The 21,006-nt window shown below is 37.9% G+C and overlaps 1 protein-coding gene across 7 annotated transcripts in view; it reads left to right on the plus strand.

Annotated features, from left to right (window-relative positions):
* Positions 1–21,006, plus strand: part of SEC24D (SEC24 homolog D, COPII coat complex component) — a 110,015-nt gene that overhangs the window by 86,352 nt on the left and 2,657 nt on the right. For all 7 annotated transcript variants that reach the window (XM_042935637.1, XM_042935633.1, XM_042935631.1 and 4 more), the window contains exons 14-22: positions 2,028–2,144; positions 2,969–3,139; positions 4,401–4,497; positions 4,627–4,772; positions 5,740–5,878; positions 6,697–6,815; positions 11,290–11,469; positions 13,778–13,969; positions 16,721–16,810. In XM_042935637.1, coding sequence (XP_042791571.1) covers positions 2,028–2,144; positions 2,969–3,139; positions 4,401–4,497; positions 4,627–4,772; positions 5,740–5,878; positions 6,697–6,815; positions 11,290–11,469; positions 13,778–13,969; positions 16,721–16,810 — 1,251 coding nt within the window. The remainder of the gene's footprint in view (positions 1–2,027; positions 2,145–2,968; positions 3,140–4,400; positions 4,498–4,626; positions 4,773–5,739; positions 5,879–6,696; positions 6,816–11,289; positions 11,470–13,777; positions 13,970–16,720; positions 16,811–21,006) is intronic.

Here is a 21,006-nt window from a genome sequence, read left to right on the forward strand (position 1 = left end):
GTTGATTGAGCACCTGACTCTGGCTCAGGTCATGATCTCACGGTTCCTGAGTTCGAGCCCCACATCAGGCTCTCTGCTATCAGCACAGAGCTTTTTTTGGATCCTCTGCCTCTCTTCTGCTCATTCTCTCTCTCTCTTAAATAAATGAACTTAAACATTTTATACCTTTTCTGCTACTTCAATTAAAATAACTTTCATAACAATGAAATACATAACAATACTTTCATAACAATGAAAGTGATATAAATGAAAAAATTAGTCATAGAATTTAAAAACTTTAGCATGTTTTTTTCATTATTGCCATAAATTTTACCCAGGTCATAGGAACTAATGTGTCTTAATTGGCCACAGTGTTGTTAGCATCTTTTTCCTATGTACGCAGGTAGGGTCACTATCTTTGCTTCTTCATTCATCCATGCCTTTGTTCTCATTTACCTGTATCGATAATTTGTAGAAGTAGAAGACTAGTGCAGCGATAAAATCACTGCTCACTGCTGGCCATGACGAACACAAGACGGGGCATGGGTTATGCACCCTTCCCCATGTGTCAGCCGTGACCCCCACCTCTGTGACCCACTCACCACACATGTTGAATGTCACTTAGTGAGACACATTAGGACAGGGCTAACCTTGAATTTTATCCATTTGTATTTTAGGGAAGTAGGCACAAACTCACATGTCTTATTAGTAATAGCAAATAATTTACAACACATCTTACCGCTGACCCAGACATACCACTGTGTGCTGCTAAACCCGTCTTTTGCACACAACAGCTCTAGGCCAAGAAGAGGGAGAAATGGATTCCAGGCTAATGGAACAAAATGTGCAAAGATGTGGAGGTGTATAAAGCACGTGGTATATTCCAGGAAAGCAAGAAGCTTGTGTGGCGGAAACTTCCCCTGAAAGGGGTGGCAGGGGTGAGGAAATGTAGATATTAGACTTGAAAGGTATATTCAGGCTAAACTCCAGAGGGCCTGGAAGGGCAAGAGGGTCACTGGCTGTGTGACCTGGGGCATAGTGGATGAGCCTCAGTTTTTTTAGCCTTAGAATGCAGAAAACAGTTTCTTCTCCACAAGGTTGTATTAAATAAGAAATGTGTGTGAAGGGCCTGGCACAGAGCTAGCTGCACACAGCAATTGCTTGCAGCAACCCATCTCACTTTTTTTTACCCTTCCTGTTCCCACACAGATAAAGGAATGTGGACTTTATCACATAGTAGAAAGTCTCCACGATTTTTAGGGAGAACTGCCCCATACATGATCAGAACATTTAGCTTTATTTCAGAGAGTGCCCTGGCAGCAATATGTCAGGATAGTTTGGAGAAAGGCAAGATTGGAGGGGTCAATATAATGAATCATTTAATCTCAGTAAATTTTGCTTAGTAGATTACTTCTTAGGTCCTTAAGATTTTAAATATTCTTAATATGGAATTGACTTTTGTGGAACCTAAGTTCATCTTTTTATTGCTTCCCAGGGACTACAGATACATAATCTTGATCACATATTTTCCCTTTTGTCATTTTGTCTGATAGCTGGTTCCTTATATCTACTGTTGCTACGTTCATGTGCATTCTTCCTTGAAATACCACTTTAGGTTTAATCTATGTTTACTAAAGGTTTCAAAGAGGAGCTTCTGTTGCATCATCATCCTAGGAATTCTTTTACTTTTGCATCATGGGATTCACTTGACCCTGAAAGTCTAGGCTAAACAAGAAAGTATTTTCCCTGTAGTACATCCTTTTTAGTTTATCAAAGCATCATGTGTATGGACCTACAATCAAATATTGGCTGTTTCATTTACAACTTATATGACTTTAGGCAAGTCCCTATCTAAGCCTCAGTTTCCTAGTCTATAAAATGGAGAGAATAGTACCTACCTAAGGACACAACGGTTACTTAGAGGATTAAATGAGATATCTATAGTGCTTGGCTCATAGAAAATACCCGTATTTTAATTTATTTTCTGAGTCCCTTAAAGTAGAACTTTCCCACCCAAAACATTTTCTGTAATTTTTTTTTTCTTTTAGGCAGCAGATTGTCCTGGGAAGCTGTTCATCTTCCATTCCTCCTTACCCACTGCAGAGGCACCAGGGAAGCTCAAAAACAGAGATGACAAAAAACTGATTAATACGGACAAAGAGAAGGTATTTGTAAACAATGGCTCTTTGAAGTATCCATATGTCAGTTTGTAAAGGGGAGTAAAGAAAGAGGGAATGTGTCCTTTGAGTAAGAAAGGGAGAGAAGCTAAATGTAATGTATAAATCTGGGACATTGTATATTAACGAGAGTATTTTGAATTGCAAATAATTTAAGAAATTTTATATTCCCAGAGAAACCAATGTCTGAAATAAACTTAAAATAAGGCCTCAAACTTTTCATGTATAAACTGTGTATGAGACTGGGATAATACAAATGGGAGAAATGGGGGGAAATGCAGGAAGAAGATAAAGGTAGGAGAATGTAGCTGGGACCATATAATAGCACTCCTGAGACAGGAAATAGAGGTGCCTGATGCTCACAGTGTGCTTTGCTCAAACCCTCTGACACAATCACCATGGGGTGGGGAGTAGACAAATCAGTGGGAAGGATAAGACCAGGATATAGGCATCCAGCTACTGGCCACATAACACCAGACAGGTTGTTTCATCTAGGTCTGTAAAGGTAAGACAGCAATGTCCGTTTCATTAGCATTGTCGGAGGATCAAATAAAATTGCGCGCACGTGCGCACACACACACACACACACACACACACACACACACACACTTCACACAACATGAGCCTGGCACACACTGGGTGCTCAATAAATGGCTGCTGCACTGATGATTACCGTAATTCATTCCTTCAGCCCAGTTCACTTGACTGGAAAAAAATTTTCTTTCATTTTAAAAGAATTCAACAGAAATAAAAAATTGAAACCAAAAACATTTTGTGGTTTTCTTTTTCCCTTTGTGCATCTTTTTCTTCAGATACTTTTCCAGCCCCAAACAAATGTCTACGACGCACTGGCCAAGGACTGTGTGGCTCACGGCTGCTGTGTGACCCTCTTCCTCTTTCCCAGTCAGTATGTGGATGTAGCCTCTTTGGGTCTCGTGCCTCACCTCACTGGAGGAACCCTTTACAAATACAACAATTTCCAGGTAAAAGCCAGCAACGCGTTCACCTCAGGTTTTTGTACTGCCATTTAACTTTTGGTGCTTAAATCATAAGAACGCTGTGCCCCCTTGTGGGTAACTGACAAATGTAAATCTAGAGCCAGTGGAGACCATGTATATGTGATTAGGCAATTGCTTTCTTACTCCCTAAGTGTTTGGGAACAGATTGAGCTCATTTAGTCTCACAGGTGAATTTCAGCGTAAGCTTCCATGATGAGGAAACATATATTCTATATAAAAAGTTTAGTGTTTTAAATATATTTAAGATAATTGTTTTTAATTTTTTTTTAACATTCATTTTTGAAAGGCAGAGAGAGAGAGAGAGAGAGAGAGAGCGTGAATGGGGGAGGGGCAGAGAGAGAGGGAGACACAGAAACAGAAACAGGCTGCAGGCTCCGAGCTGTCAGCACAAATCCCGATGTGGGGCTTGAGCTCACGGACTGTGAGATCATGACCTGAGCTGAAGTCGGTCACTCAACTGACAGAGCCACCCAGGCGCCCCTGAGATAATTGTTTTTAAAAGTGACTGTGTATTTGTTTTAAATTGTTACAGTTTTGGGGTCAGTTCATTATACCTTTCTCTTCCAACCCTGGATTGAGAGAGTCATGAGATAGGAAAAATGTCAGCACTGTACAGACATATGTCTGAGGGCAAGTGGGCTTGCTAATTCTTTACCTTTCAATGTGACAAACCTGTATACCCAGGCACAAGGTGGGCATATTACAAGCTTCTCCTGTGGACAACTGTACCTTCAAAACTTAGCAAATTGAAAGGTAATAAATGTGTGCCTCCTGCAGGCAGGCTGTCTCCTCAGAAAGAAGATACAGAGTAGACTGAGCTATGTCCACCCAGTTCCTTTACTCAAACTTACTAATCAGATAAATCACCTGCCCTCACCTGAGAGGAAGGGGTCAGGGGAATGTCTCTAACTTACGTACCTATACATGGAAACATGGAGTGAGAATAAGTGTTCCCCCAACATAAATGATAAATGTTAATCATCATCTGTTTTTATTTATCATCAATAAAATTATTTTTAATCACCTAGTTACAGATTTATACGGTAAACTAATTAAGGGATTTGTTAAGGCCAAAGATTGCAAATGAAATAAAATTGAAAAAGTTTTAAGAACCCTTTTTAAGACTTCTGGATAAGAGTATTAATCAAGATTTTAAAAAATAAGGATTGTTATTTTAAATGTTTTGCTGCCATCTGGTGGGGATTGATGCTACTTTATTTTTTAGATGCATATGGATAGCCAACAATTTTTGAATGACCTCAGAAATGATATTGAAAAGAAAATAGGATTCGATGCTATTATGAGGGTTCGTACCAGCACAGGTAATTTTCAATTATACTGTTTTTCAGGTCTCCATTGGTAATTGTTTCCTATTCAAATTAATAATAGGCCAACAGAGAAAATAACAATAAATTAAATAGAAGAAAAATTCCCTTTTTCCTCATCATTAGGTTTCAGAGCCACTGATTTCTTTGGTGGAATTTTTATGAACAACACCACTGATGTAGAAATGGCAGCCATTGATTGTGATAAGGCAGTGACTGTGGAGTTCAAGCATGATGACAAACTTGGTGAAGACAGTGGAGCCTTAATCCAGGTGATTTAAAGCTTATTCCCATCTTTTGTGTTTTAGTTTGTTACAGCGATCACTGGGCAGACTAAAATACCATCAACTATGTCAGTCTTTTTGTAAAGAAGTTGAACTCTATTTCTCCAAAGACAAAAGTCATTAGATTATAGCACTCCATTGTGTATTCTCCAGAGCCTGATTTATATGTGCTGCTTGTATGAAGTAATAATTGTAAGTCCTCACATGAGAGCCCAGCAAACTGTGGTCAGTATTGTAAGCATTAGCAAACTGACTGCCAGCAGAGTTCAATTCTTTAAGGCTTTAGAACCCATTCATTCATTTGTTGCATTCCTACCAAATGTTAGACACCATGTTAAGTACATTATTATGTTATATGCAGCTATAAATAGAATTTGGTTTTGTAGTAAATAAAATTAAGTCGAAGCCATGGAGATTTTGAATTAAGAACAATTATATTGAATGGTTATAGTTTTCAGATACTGTCATCACCCTTAAATAATAGAGAGGTTTGTCATTAAGTTGAGGAAGAACTCTAATATTTATTTTTGATCACAGACATTTGAAGAAGTAGATACTCGTTTGCATTCTTGAAATATATATGTCATCAGCATAAGACTTAAGTACATCATCAAAGTTAGATGTTTGTTTTTGAACATGAAAAGTATTATTTTTGGACCTGAACCCCTGGTAATAAAATCTGAGATATGTGAAAGTACACTAATATGCGTGAAAGCCCAGTTAAAATTTAAGTTTAAACCAGTGAAATGCTACATAGACGCTCAATGTATGAATTGTCATTATTCCTCCCTTATTTGTTGTTATTCAGTCATTAGCAACAATATACAAAAAAAAGTCTGTGGAGGGGTTTAGAGGTCTTTGACCCATATATAGTGCTCTGTAAATGTAAGATCAGACTAGCGTGGGTGGACATGGCTGAGCATAAAAGCATGTGTCCTTGATGTCGCCTCTGCAGTGTGCTGTGCTTTACACAACCGTCGGAGGTCAGAGAAGACTGCGGATTCACAATCTTGGCTTGAACTGCAGCTCCCAGTTGGCTGATCTCTATAAGAGCTGTGAGACAGATGCCCTTATCAACTTCTTCGCCAAGTCAGGTAACACTCCACTAATCCTGTGCTGCTGTGTATCTTGCCTAAGAATTCAGTCAGACTTGTTGGTTAATTGAATTAGTAACTGGCAACTATTGTGGAAGCACAGCCTTTCGGTGGGCAGATCCAGAATTTATAAAAACAGAGTGTTAAGGAGAATACTCAGCATCTCCAATTCTAGATTAATAATGAGAGATCTCCGTCAGGCCCACACTATACAGTTCTATTCAAAGTTTCCTTCTTGGGGGCATGGGGGCATTCTGAGTTGAAATTTAGGAAGGTGATACTTAGACTCTTGTTATGGTATATGAGTATGCCCTCTGGCACCTGGGGCTAATGGAAGGAGACTGTCCCTAATGTTAGGCTGAACTTGCTTATCCACACCATGATAATTATGAAATTCCACGGGTCTGAGTTGACCCCTCTTTGGTTCTTTCTCCCCTTCATAACCCCCGTTTGAGATTCTACACCAAGGTTTAGAAGAAACAGCAGTCCAGTCCGTAGGAATTCAGGACATCAGAAGATGGCACGTTGGTCTTTCTTTTCTCTGTGTGTAGAGTTCTGTTTATAATATTCTGTGGAAAAAGTCTGAACTAATGACCTACCTTCTGTTAGAGGTTGGCCGTTGTTCTCCATTGGGTATGTTGTCATACTTAGTAAAATGGAGAACATTAGCAGATGACTTTAACCTTTTAAACACTGTTATTCCTTGCTGGATGGTCTGAAGATAAGAGCATTTTTTTATTGTTATTATTATTACCATTTGAAGGGACTGATTTCTGAGCCAGAGCTTTCATGCTCTTTTCATTGTTTTATGCAACTAGCATTCAAAGCAGTTCTATACCAGCCCTTGAAGGTCATCCGGGAAATTCTGGTTAATCAGACTGCCCACATGTTGGCATGTTACCGGAAGAATTGTGCAAGTCCATCTGCAGCAAGCCAGGTAAGCCACCTGTTGTACTTAGATTCTAAAGCGTTACAAGTGATTAGGTGTTCTTTCAGCATTTAGCTCCCGAAGGCTTATGCTGTTCCAGGCACTTGGATGCTATACGTAGTAAACTGCACAACTAAGAAGACTGAGTCTGCTATTTGGAGAGGCTATCGTCTTTTCATAGCCAACATTAAAAAACTTGGTGGCTTTACAAGATGCATGAACCAAAAAATATGTGTGCATTTTGGGTTGACAGTCACTACATTATATATAAATAACGGAATGTTATATGTAAGAAATGTCATAATATAAATGGGATTCTCTTTTGCTTATAAAGAGGGATATTTAGTTGAGAAATGTGTATGCATAAATATATTTTGGCATATTAACAATCATAGTTGACATGAGCAAATGGCAGGAAGGACCTCTTTATATTTTATAAACATGAATATAAGTTATAAATATTAGAATTTTTTATATTTAAAGGTTAATAATAGGTATGAAGAGTTTTAAAGGAAATGTCTCTGGGTACCATCTACTAATATGAAAATTTTAGAAGATCCTTTACATAAATCTCATTTAGACTCTTTCCTGTAAAAGAAAAAGCAGAACCTCATGTTCCCATTTATTTTTGCATCTGTTCTCTTATTCACATTTTTCCCTATGTCAGTCAAAGCTAGATGCCACTTTTCATAATTTTATGTTGAATATCCGAATATAGAATTTGGATTGAAAGAGAAGACAGGGAGCAACAGATGGGGAAACTTTCTGGTTAGCTCATTGTCAAAAGTGGGTGCTGAGAGGACATCTGAAACCCCACTCAAAAGTAAGCCCTTAGCAACAGAGATCATGTAGATAAAATTGGGGGCCAACTTTCATAATCTTAGTAAAGAAGGAAAATAAAACACAGTTATTATCTTGGACCTTTCACAAAAATTCCTTTCTGTGCTGTTCTGAGTGATTAAATTAGCCATCTCTTCTTCTGTCTCCTGGTGTTGACAGTCGCATAAGCAACTCTTGATCTATATGTGAGTGTCGATCTTGTTTATTATCCAGGAGATTTGGAACTTTAGTAACTAAACTTCAATACCAGTACTATTTCACAGTGTACTTGTTCAATTTATACAGAGCCCACCAGATGTACCTGGATACAGTCCAATCATGAGCACTTTACACCCCCGGTTTTACTATTTGTTTTATGGCTCTGGAAACATTAGTCTGTCTCTGGAGTGTCTCACGCTTCAGAAGGATTGGTTGAAGAAGAACAGGTACAGTTAGTGTCCTCAGAAAGTTTATTTGCTAACGTTAAAGCAATTGGATTCAAAGACCTTAAGTTAAAAACAAATCTGTTGCCTATTTAAGAAAAGAAATGAAATCTGTCCGTTCCTTCTGATTTAAAAGTTAAAAGCTTTGTCTCTACTACTAGATCATCTGTTCATGCAGTTTAGTTATTTCTGCAGGAAAAATATTATGATGCCAAATTTTCTCTGAAAAAGTTGATGGAGATTATTTTTCTTATGATGAGATTTTACTTTCTCCATGAGCACATGTAAAAGGTACATTTCAACCAATGATGTGCTTTAAGAAATGACATAATTTAGATATGATTATCCAGCTTGGAGTGGGGAAAATGTAGGGCTTATAAAACTTAGTAACAATAGTATATTAAAATATAGCATTATTTTAAATACATGAAATGGCTGGACTTGGGGTTCTCTTCAGAGAATGTAACTTCAAATGTGCTGCCCTTCCAGAGTTCCTTTGTAAGAAATAATATCTGGGGAGACATTCCTAAGGAATTCCACTCCTTTACTGTAGAGTCCAAAGTTTCTTTGATCCAAGCAGGACTATTAGGGATCTGGATACTTGGATTATATGACACTGGATCTCGGAAGATCTGCTTTTACTGAATCTCCAGGGCCAGGACTAGCTTGAGGCAAGAGAGGCACTTAGTGTGCAAAGTTTAAGGAGGCCCCTACTCTGGAGGTCATATTATAGATGCTGGTTTAACACCTATAACTACAAACAACATTAAAGCAATTTGTTAAGCTTACATAAGCAAGGTAGATTCTTAAATCTAATAACTCACTGTTCTGAACTTAAGTATGTTACATCATATGGGAGTACAGTGACTTCAAAAGGAAAGTCAAATGGACTTAACTGCAATGTAATAGTTTTTTTTTAATTCACTACTACTTCTGTCATTTCAAAACTACAGAAGAATTCTCCCAATTCAAGCAAACTGGACTTACGTGAATTTTTTTTTAAGTTTATTTGTTTATTTTGAGAGAGAGAGTGTGGGGGTGGGGCAGAGAGAGAATGAGGGAGAGAGAATGAATCCCAAGCAGGCTCTGACCTCTCAGCTCAGAGCCCCATGTGGGGCTCGAATTCACAAACTGTGAGATCATGACTTGAGCCAAAATCAAGAGTCAGACGTTCAACCAACTGATCCACCCAGGCACTCCTCATTTTTACTCCTTCCTCATCGGTACCTTTTTTCCCCAAGAATAGTGTCCATCTGTTGCCACATTTCCTTCCCGCTATCTCCTTGTTTTCTTTCACCCTAATTCCATTCTTCTATATCAATTTTCCTCCTTTTTTACCTCCTCAGTTTTCTTCTTTCTACCCCTTCTCATCCAGGCTCCTCTGATCAGACTTTTAGTCCTGTAGGGTCATCATGAGCCAGGCTCATCCCTCGGTGGCATTTAGGTCAACAGATTTCTAAACTGTCTTAATATGGCCTGATTAATGAGAAGCAACCAGTGAAATTACAAGATAATATTTGAAAAACCATGTGTTTTTCTAAGAATATTCTTAATCCATAATATGTAAGGCTGGATGGCTCTGGGATATGATTATGATCTGGTTCCTACATATTTGATCATATTTTTCCTTGGTTGAAAAAGTGGTAGCAAGTGTTGTCAAATAAAAATCTTTTATACTAGAGAAAAAAAAATTAGAAGAAGAGTATGAGGAAACATGCATTTAACTGTCTTTGATTCTCTGAAGAGATTAGAAGAGGAGGAACAAACTGCAAAGTAGAATTGTCCTGAAATGTTTTACTAAACCAGTTGGAAAACTGTCTTACACATTCCTTACTTAGTAGATCATGAGAAGAAACTTAGGATGTAAAGGTTTAAGTTGAGGAGTAAATCCTAACAGAGCCCCAAAGGAAATTTTCTTTTCAGGGTGGATTCTGATAAGTGTATATTCTTTTTCATCATTAAGATAGAACACTAAAAAATAAATCGTGAATTTATAGACCAGATGTTTCTGTTTGTAAATTGTCATTATCTCCCTATGTATTCCTTTTCTTTTGAGTATATCCTTTCCATTGACCTACTGTTAAATAGAAGGAAGTGACACTCAGATCAATCTTGATTCTTACCTATTTTTATAAAATTGAGTTGAGAGAAGGTTAAACAACACAGACAGATTATTTGTAATTTTTTTACCCATCAAGTTATGTTTCTACAAGTGCTGCATTGTGTTGTTATTTGCAGCATCACATTACAATACGTATTTTGAAGTAGAATGAGGTCACATAAGCTAAAGACAAAATTAAAATAATTCATTTACTAATTGAAGGTAAAGAAAAAATGAAATTAGGGTTCATCTGGTAGTTAAGTATCTCAAATAGGAAACGTAAGAGGAAGAACATGTTTGTGGAATTGTGGGAGTTTGATTTTGCTTGTTACCATTCAGTAGTGACATACCTAAATCCAGGAAGCATTTCCTATTTTAGTTTGTATCTGTAGTATTGCAATCTTCTTGTTAGGTTTTATCTATTTATATGTCTGTCATCTTTATTTGACTTCAGGCATCTTGTCATGTAGACTATCCCTCGTTCCTCTGAATATCGTTGACACTTTGCTCTATAGAACACGTGACACAGTGGCATTCAATAAGTGTTTGATGAGTTTATGACTAACTGTGTGAGTTTAAGATGCATGAAGAGCATAAAGGAAGAGATATCTCACAGGCAGTCGAAAAAAACACTGTTTTTGAACTGAAGAGGTAGAAGGTGGTAAAATTGATTAGGAATCATTTATTTAACTTTATCTAATAAACGTGTGTGATACTATATGCTAAGTACCATTACATGTGCTTCACAAATTAATAATCATTTAATCCCATGATCATGCTGTTGATCATGGCTATTCCATTTTTAGATGAGAAAACCTAGGAAAAGAGAATGATTTGCCCAGGGTCACACATCTGGTAAAAGGCAGAGTTGAGATTGCATTCTAGGCAGAGTGTGCTGACAGCCACCATGCCAAGCTGCCAAAGTGCTAGATAAAACTAAGTGCCGTTCTGTGAGTACCTACTGTGTGCCAGTTTATATGGTCCAGGTGCTTTGTATGATCTATCATTTAATCCTCAAAATCACCTCAAAAACAATTGATGTTTCCGTCTTAAGGATAAAAGCTCAGGGGTTCTTTCTCATAAAGGTCAAGCACATGAAACAAATGACTTTCTTTTTCAGCTTATTTTACCAGATTCCATGAAAGTATTACCAGTGTACATGAACTGTTTGTTAAAAAACTGTGTGCTGCTTAGCAGACCAGAGATCTCAACAGATGAGCGGGCGTACCAGAGGCAGCTGGTCATGACCATGGATGTGGCCGACTCTCAGCTTTTCTTCTACCCACAGCTTTTGCCAATCGTAAGTACACTGTGGTGGTGCATTTCCTAGAGGAGTCTGGAAGGGAATCGTATTTTGTCCTTTCCATATGTTATGTCTGGAATATTTTCTTAAGAAGAAGTTTAAAGTCACAAATGCCTTCAGAATGTGTATGTGGGCTCTTTGAGCAAGTTGTGTACATGCGTCAACATGTGCTCAGTATGGTGATGGTGATGGTGATGGTGGGGGATTTGAGGTGTTCCTACTTCAGTGAATTGCTCAGATGATTGCTTTTCTTTTCCTCATTCCCACATTGGCCGATTGAAAAGTCAGTAACAAGTTGGAGCAAGCCAAGCTTCAGTTGTTCAAGAAATCTACCTTACAGCATTAAAGGCAACTGATTTGTATCTGTGTATGGGATCTCATGTGCACACATGTATTTGTTTCTATACAATGTATGAATGTCTAAGAGTCACAACATTTCATTAGAATGGCTATGATTAGCCTTGACCAAATACAATTAAGGATTTACAAATCAGCATATATTTGAGGGCACCTGCATTGTATAAGGGACCAACTTCACTTGCCCTCAGAGAATTTACTTTGCAATGTATTCTACTTATTTGAAGTCAGTCGTTAATGTCTTGAATGCCCCTGTAATCTAGACTAAGCCCTTTCCCCTTGAGACCTAACAAGTTCAACTTATAATTGAGAGATAAAAGAGAGGAAGACTGATGGCTTATTTCAAATTCTGTTATTGAAACTCATATTCAGGCTCTCAGTAACAATGCAGTCAGTATTAGAAAGACTTAAATTAGGTTGGAAATTGAAAGCTATAATTCTTTCAATCAATATGAATGTTAGGTATAAATTATTACAAAATGATTGATTTTCAGATAAAGTTGGATTGGCAACAATCTGTATGCCAGAGAAACTAGAACTCTGAGGGATAAGAACATCACCACTCCACTAAAATCCTCTTACCAAGGTCACCAGTGGCTGACATGTTGCTAAATCCAAAGGGCAGTTCTCAGTCCTTCTCTCTTCTTATTGTCAGCAGCATCTGACACAGTTTATTTCTCCCTCCAGAAACACTTTCTTCACCTAGCTTCTCTGCTTACCCGGCCACTTCTCCTTTCTGCCTTTGCTAGCTTGTCGTCTTCTTTCTGTCAGGCTACCCTGGGGTTCAGTCCTTGGGAAGCTTCTCTTGTCTATCTACACTCAATCCCGTGTAGGCCTCATCTGACCTTTCAATGCTGTTTATATACTAATGATACTCATGTTTATATGTCCATACATACCATATGGGTCCTGAACTCTAGATGTGTCTATCCTGCAGCCTATTGAGCATCTCTCTGTGGGTGTGCAATGGGCACCTTAAACCAAGCCCTGATTGCCTCTCTAAGCCTGCTCTCCAGCAGTCTTCTCCATCCCCATTTACCACTACTCTCTCATGCCAATTCTTTAGGCCAAAACTTGTGGTCACTCTTGACTGCTTTCATTCCCGCATCCATCACATCTCATTTACCACCAAAAATGTCAGTTCTCCTTTCCAAGAATATTCAGATTCTGACCACTTTCTCTCCACCTCGTCTGTCATACCCAGGTTCAAGCACGATCATCTCTCCCATGGACTGCTGCAGTACTCTCCTAACAAGCCTTCATGTGCGCACCTTTGCTTCTTCAGTCTGTGTTTGGCGTAAAAGTTAGAGTGATTCTCTTAAAATAACTGGCCATCCCTCCACTACTCAGAACACTCTGGATTTCCCATTTCAGTAAACACCAAATCTCCTACTGCCTTTGCCAAGTGTCATCTATACTATCTTCCCCTCCTTTCTATCTGACCTCATCTTTTGATCCTGAAACATCGGAGACAGACTCTTGCTTTGGACCTTTGCACCACCTGTCCCCTCCATCTGGAATGCTCTTCCTCAGTTATCCCCATGGCTCCTTCTCTCACCTCTTTAAGTCTACTCAAAAAAGTTACCTTCGCAACAAGCCTTCTTGGATTACCCTATTTAAAATTGTAACCACCAGCACCAGCACTGACACGCCCTATCCCACTTTCCTGCTTCTTTTTTTCACAGCACTTAAAACCACTTAAAATTCGATGTATTTTACTTCTCTTATTTGTTGCTTATTTCTTCCAAAAAAAAAAAATTAACTGTTCAAGGCAGCTTAAACAGTGACTGTCTAATAGCTAGAATAATGCCTGGCACATGGTGGGCATTTCTTAAATATGCCCTGGATGGAAAGAAGGGAGGAGGGAGGTGAAAGGAAAAGGGGGAGAGGGGAAGAAAGGAAGGGAAGGAAAACACACTTACTAACTCTCTTGCCTTTGCCTGCACAGCACACGTTAGATATCAAGAGTACTACACTACCTGCTGCTATTCGTTGCTCTGAGGCCCGTCTTTCAGAAGAAGGGATATTCTTATTGGCTAATGGTCTAAACATGTTCTTGTGGTTAGGAGTTAGTAGCCCACCAGAACTGATCCAAGGAATATTTAACGTGCCATCTTTTGCACATGTCAACACAGATATGGTGAGTATTTTTTTTTCATTATTTTTGTGGTAACACACAAAGTCTTGAATGTTTTGTGCTCATGTGCAACCATATAATACAAAGTAGAGGAAACGATAATGGCATGCAGTTCTTTATAAGAAAGAGAATTTCATGTTTTAATGAATAACAATGAGCTGGTATAAAGTTATTTGTATAAAGTATTATCAAATAACCAAAATATATGACTTTAAATAGGGATTGCCAGAACTTCCAGATCATTTGCTATGTGTTAGTCACTGTGCTCTAAATACTTTAAATACACCATTGCATTTAATTCTTTCACAAATCAGTGAGACAGACATCATCATCAACATTTTGTGCATGAATCGATTGAGCTTTGGAGACAAGTTCTTTCAGGTAGCAAGTAGCAGAGGTAGAAAGCAAATTCAGTTCTTACACTCAGTACTCTTCTCTGGTGTTGAACTCAATATTCAAAAGAAAGCAGAAATCTTGCATCCATATTTAGCTACAGACTAAAACTGTGTCAGATTAATGAGTTCCAGAATAACAATCTCACAAAAACAGGTTTTATTCCCCTTTGTTTTAAATAAGTTATATACTCCACTCATTACAAAAGAGATTGTGGATTTGTTGTAAAATGAATACAAATGACTTTATTTTTAAAGTATCCTAGGAAAAACCAGCAGTTGTAATTTGTTTGAGAGTATTTATTGCAAATCTTATTTGTAGACCATTGTTGCATGAGCACCATTGCTATGAAGGTTATTGTCTTATTGTACTTCATGGTGCATTTCTTACGAATTCACATATAGAACTCAGCAGATAGTTTGTTCCCTGTTGCCTCACTTGTATGATGGCAAGATGAATTAAGTCTAGTTAATTCCCCAATTTCTGTTATGAAGGTAAATACATAATATCCTGGAGGAACGAGCAGGATCAAAATTCCACCTCTGTAGGTGGTCAGTTTAGGGAGCTGCATATCTGTTATGAATGTCAAAAATATATTTTGGGGACACCTGGGTGGCTTAGTTGGTTAAGCATCTGACTCGTGACTTCAGGTCAGGTCATGATCTCACTGTTGTGATCTTGAGTCTCGAGTTGGGTTCCGTACCGGATGTGGAGCCTTTTTAAGATTCTCTCTTTACTTCTCCCTCTGCCCTTCTCCCCCCACACACACTCTCACTCTCTCCCTCTCAAAAAAAAAAAAAAAAAAAAAAAATATATATATATATATATATGTGTGTGTGTGTGTGTGTGTGTGTACATGTATATATATATGTGTATGTGTGTGTGTACATATATATATTTATATTTTAAAAGAATTAAAGGTGTCCATATCCCATTAAGAGACTATTTCTAAAGACTTAGAAATAGTAAGGTCTTTGCATGTGGTTAAAATTAAGGAATGATTAGAAATGCAATTTTTAAAAAATAAAAAAGTTCAAGTTCAATAGACAAAGGACTGTGAATCTGAAGAATGTTTATATAAAATTTAAGGAAGCCTCCTCATCTGTCACAATGTATTGTTAGAGTAAGTGTTAAATGCGTATTTGCTGAATTTGCTGAATGTACATATGAAATCACCAGTCTGTTTACCACAGAGCAGCAGATTAGTAGGTTTGTGCTTGTACCAGTGTGCCTCCTTCGACCTTCTTCAAAAAAATAAAACAAAAGAAAAAGCAAATGTCACTTTGATTTTAGAGACAGTTGGCACTTCGAAATATGTATGTGACGTATACTTATGTTGTTTGTTACATAAAAAGATCTACCTTAATGTCAAAAAATACACATAGGGGATGGAATGTAAATATAAATAATGAACTTTCTGCCTTTTTCTTTCTTTCTTTTTTTTATAATTCCTGTGAAAAATACCGTCCATGATCTTTTCCTGAGGCTTGAGACTTTGTGGTAAAATGTTCTACATTTTTTTTAAGTTTTCCCCATTTATTTTATTAAAACAATTTTTTTTAATGTTTATTTATTTTTGAGAGAGGGAGAACATGAGCGAGGGAGGGTCAGAGAAAGAGGGAGACAGAATCTGAAGCAGGCTTCAGGCTCTGAGCTGTCAGCACAGAGCCCGACACGGGGCTCAAACTCACAAGTTGCAAGATCATGATCTGAGCTGAAGTCACTTAACTGACTGAGCCACCCAGGTGCCCTGAATTTTACTGTCTTACTGGAAGAAATGAAATTCAGATTCTTCATGTCCCCTGAAGGCCATATGCAGTAGTTATCTTTTATAAACTATTAGCCAGATTTCAGAAACATCTCAGGGGGCACATTCCTCTTGAGAAATCAGCATTTGGTGGTTTGTTTTAATCTTGGAACAGTAGTATTTGGATGGTGTTTTCTAAACATGGTCATGATTCACGGTCCTGCAACTGATCCACTGAAGGAATAAAGTACATCCTTTTCTCCTGTGACAAAGCCTTGAAAGAGACATCTTACAGAGGGATTAAATGTCATGGTGTATGATCCAAAGATATCCTTTGCATAAAACATATACCCGTTGTGTCATTTAAGTGATGTACATGTGTCAAATTTCAGACAATATTTATTTTCAAATGATGGAGAGTAAATTGGTGGAAATGTATGCCAATAAGAATGAATAATTTTCAGTGCATTTTTTCACAATTTTTGGTTTTTAGGTAAACAGACTAAGCCAAAAATCAAATATATGGTCTAGAAGGATTTTTTTTTAACTTTAACATTCTAATAATCTCATTGCCAATTACACTGAAGCTTAAACTTTGATTTTCTCAAATTTAGACATTACTGCCTGAGATTGGAAACCCGTACTCTCAAACACTCAGAATGATAATGAGTATTATCCAACAAAAGAGGCCATATTCAATGAAGGTAAGAATGAGATTTTATTTTTTCCTTTATTCAAATTTTTAAAAAGATTTTACTATTATTTTTTAATTAATTTATTTATATTCAAGTTAGTTAACATACAGTGTAATATTGATTTCAGGAATAGAACCCAGTAATTCATTGCTTACATATAACACCCAATGCTCATCCTAACAAGTGCCCTCCTTGATGCCCATCACCCATTTAGCCCATCCCCCCCACCTCCCCTCCAGCAACACAACACTTTGTTCTCTATATTTAAGAGTCTCTTATGGTTTGCCTCCTCTCTGTTTTTATCTTCTTTTTCCTTCCCTTCCCTGTGTTCATCTGTTTTGTTTCTTAAATGCCACATCTGAGTGAAATCATATTATATTTTTCTTTTTCTGACTACCTTATTTTGCTTAGCATAATACACTCTAGTTCCATCCATGTTATTGCAAATGGCAAGATTTCATTCTTTTTGATCACCAAGTAATATTCCATCGTGTATATATACCACATCTTCTTTATCCATTCATCAGTCAATGGACATTTGGGCTGTTTCCATAATTTGGCTATTCATGTTTTTTTTTTTTTTTAATTTCATTACAGTCTTTTAAAATGCATGTCCTATATTTTTATAACATGATCTTTGATAGAAAACTCACACTGACCTTAAAAATCTACCTACTTAACAGATACAAACATAAAAAAAAATAGATATCACCACAGGTTAACCATGGATTATTTTAGTAAGTACTAACTTAGTAATCATGCAGATCTTCATGGCTTAATAGCAACTGATTTCATTAACAGACTGTGGAATGACTGCTTCAGTGCTTAAAACTACTTAATTACAGAAGTATCATTCAGAACATTTTTAAAATTTTTTTATAACTTCAGAATTGTGATCTCTGAGTTTTGTTATCCTAGCCCTTCTAAGCCCTTCAAGGCCTCAAGTTTGGGTAAAAGAATATAAAATATCTATAATTCAGGAAAATTATGCCTTATTACCAAGTCCCAGCTACTCACCCATCTTCCTTCTCAAGTTAATATTGAGAAGATTCAATATTAAAGTCTCCTAGAATTTGAAATGTACAGATGATGGTGGTTTATTATGGTGCTATTCCCTGCAGAAGTGTAAGACATTCACCTAGATGCAGGCCTTTACAACATTCAGGATATTATGGGCCATTTTCCCCTGAAACATAAATATGATAGTAATCTAAGTCAGTATCCTTGACTGTGAAAGATACTCATGCATGCAAACATCAACTTTAGGCAGAGCTTAGGTAAATTGAACTAATGAAGAGCTTTATAACTTCTAGGGTGCCTCGGTGAGCACAGAACCTTTCCAGAACTATTTTCACACCACACACAGTTTTAAATTTTTTTCATGTTTATTTTTGAGGGAGAGAGGAGGGGGTGGGGAGGAGAGAATGTTTGCAGGAGGGGCAGAGAAAGAGAGAGAGAGAGAGGCACAGAGGATCCCAAGCAGGCTCTGCACTAACAACAGAGAGCCTGATGTGGGGCTCGAAACCATGAACTGTGAGGTCATGACCTGGGTGAAGTCGGACGCTTAACCAACTGAGCCACCCAGGTGCCCCTACTTGGGTTCAGTTTTAGGGAAAGACCTAGAGATGGCAGAGAAGGCTCAAACTAAACACATTCTTCACATGACACTGAACACCCTCGAGGCATGTAATGAAACCTAAGGTCTCATGAAACAAACATTGAAAAGCACTGGTATTGAATACATAGCAGTGATGATCCGTATACCTTTATCCTAGCTGCAGCAGCTACATCCCCACAACCTGCCTCATTTGCAGAGAAGAGTCTAGACTAAACATAGAGATCATGTGCCCAAGAGCCTCTCCGTCTAGGAAAGATAAAACTTGTCTCTCTGCTTTCTCCCACCTGCTCCAATAGTGGGAGGTCATGTTAGCTTTAATTATAAAAATACCTGGGGGCACCTGGATTGCTCAGTGGGTTAAGCTTCCTACTCCTGATCTCAGCTCAGGTGTTTTATCTCCGGGTCATGATTTCAAGCCCTGCATTGGGCTCTGTACTGGGCATGAAGCCTACTTAATCAATCAGTCAATCAATCAATCTGGGATAAGCTCTGAATATATGTGAATAAGATAAAAGCAGTTGCATGTTAAATAATTTTGGCTTGAATACTTAAATCAGATTTTTTTATGTGCCACTTGCAAATGTATCTGTTGTTTATAAGATTTCTTTAGCTTCTTCAAGAGGTTTATTATCTGTGTAACAAATTTGATCTACAGATGTTAGAGTTGAAAGGAAGCTAGAAGATACCTCATTCACCTGCTGCCTTTCAGCTCCCTCTAACACCATCTAACAGATAGTAAAGTGAGACTCAGAGGAGCTCACTCACTTGGTTACTCTCTCAGAGCTAGATCAGGGCAGATGAAGGCCTAACTCCAATGCACTCAGCATTGATACCTTTGTCTCTGACATTTGAAAGTAGACTACATAAAGGAAATAAAAACACATTTATAGAATCTTTAAATCTCTTCTAAAGAGTCAAGGTTGAATAGGACTGGAAGGGTCAAGAACACAAAATCAAATCCAGAAGCCACTGCTACCTTCTAGGCTATGCTAATTAGCTTTTCAGACCATCGACTCTTTTAGACCTCATCATTGTCTGCATAGTCTTACTTTGTGGAGGAGCAAAAAAAGATTTCTCTCACAGTATATCTGGGAATATTACCTCAATCAAACGTCTCACTGATAAAGTCTAGTCCTGCCCTGCTCAAAGTTCTCTGTGCTCCAAGTGTTTGCCATTCTCTTCTTCGTGTGTTTTCTACATAACTCCCCTCCCACTGGCTTCTTTCTAGTTTATAAGCTATTCAAATCTACTTTCATTGAATCTTCTTTCTCCAAGATTCTGTTTCCCTTTCCTTTTATTTCATTCTACAAATTTGTATCAAATGCTAGCAATGTACCAGGCATTGCATGTTTCTTGAAAAAGTCATCTGTTAACTGCTTCTATTTCCTTATTCCCATGTCTCCAGTTATCTGAAAATGGCCAAACTGCCAAGAAATTGATTCTCAGTCCCTTTACAGCATTTACAAAATCAAATGCTACCTGTTTTCTCAAATGTTCTCTTCTGTCAGCTTTTAGAACATCATATTCTTATGATGCTCCTTTCTCACTGAACTTTTTCTTTGGCTTCCTTTCATTTATCTGCCCCTTAAGAAGAGCTGGTGTTCCCCTTAGTTGTGTTTGTGGCTCTCTTCCCATTCAGTTCATTCTTTGGGGGCCACCCTAATCACTCTCATCATTTATCTATTTCTTATGAGGCAGGCAATGAGAAATGAGAATGGCTTTGAAGTACAATGATTCCTTTTTTAAAAATTTTTTAATTTTAAAAAAAAAAATTTTTAATGATTATTTTTGAGACAGAGAGAGACACAGCATAAATGGGGGAGGGTCAGAGAGAGAGGGAGACACAGAATCTGAAGCAGGCTGCAGGCTCTGAGCTGTCAGCACAGAGTCCGACACAGGGCTCGAACTCACGGACTGTGAGATCATGACCTGAGCCGAAGTCAGACGCTTAACCGACTGAGCCACCCAAGTGCCCCTGAAGGACAATGATTCCTTAAGGCCACTGGTACTGTGACCTGGAAAATATAAACTGGGACCACTTGAAATAGTACTTCCATGAAGAGGGTACCTAAGAGGTTGGGAGGGACACCAGCAATGATCATTTTGATATTCTCTTCCTATTCTACAAAGCTATGTCCCTCCCTTTGGAAATGTAAAGGGAGAAGGATTATAAAATATGGATTCCCCAACCCACCCCAGTATTTTTTTCCTCATCTTGGTGTGATCTAAGACCACCAACATGTCAAGACAGCTAAGACAGTTTGCCATACTTCCATGAATCTGCTTCCTGAGACCATCCACTATAGTTTCTGTGCCATGAAGGAATGAGTGGTGGCTGGCTCAACTTCGTAGAGACTCAAATGGTACAGCAGGATATTTGTTACTTAAAGCTCAGTTTCTCCCAAGGCTGAAATGCATTTCCTATTCTACTTCCCACCTCAGATCATAGCCAAACACACTTCATCAAAGGAGGTTTTACAGTGAGCATCATGGGAAAATGGCAGCAACAGAGAATACCCCTCAGATGTGTAGTATGAACTTCTTCCCATTAATTTCCATAGAGAAATTAAATTCTAAAGAAATTGGA

The sequence above is a fragment of the Panthera leo genome, chromosome B1 (genome assembly GCF_018350215.1).
Source record: "Panthera leo isolate Ple1 chromosome B1, P.leo_Ple1_pat1.1, whole genome shotgun sequence".
Taxonomy (NCBI): domain Eukaryota; kingdom Metazoa; phylum Chordata; class Mammalia; order Carnivora; family Felidae; genus Panthera; species Panthera leo.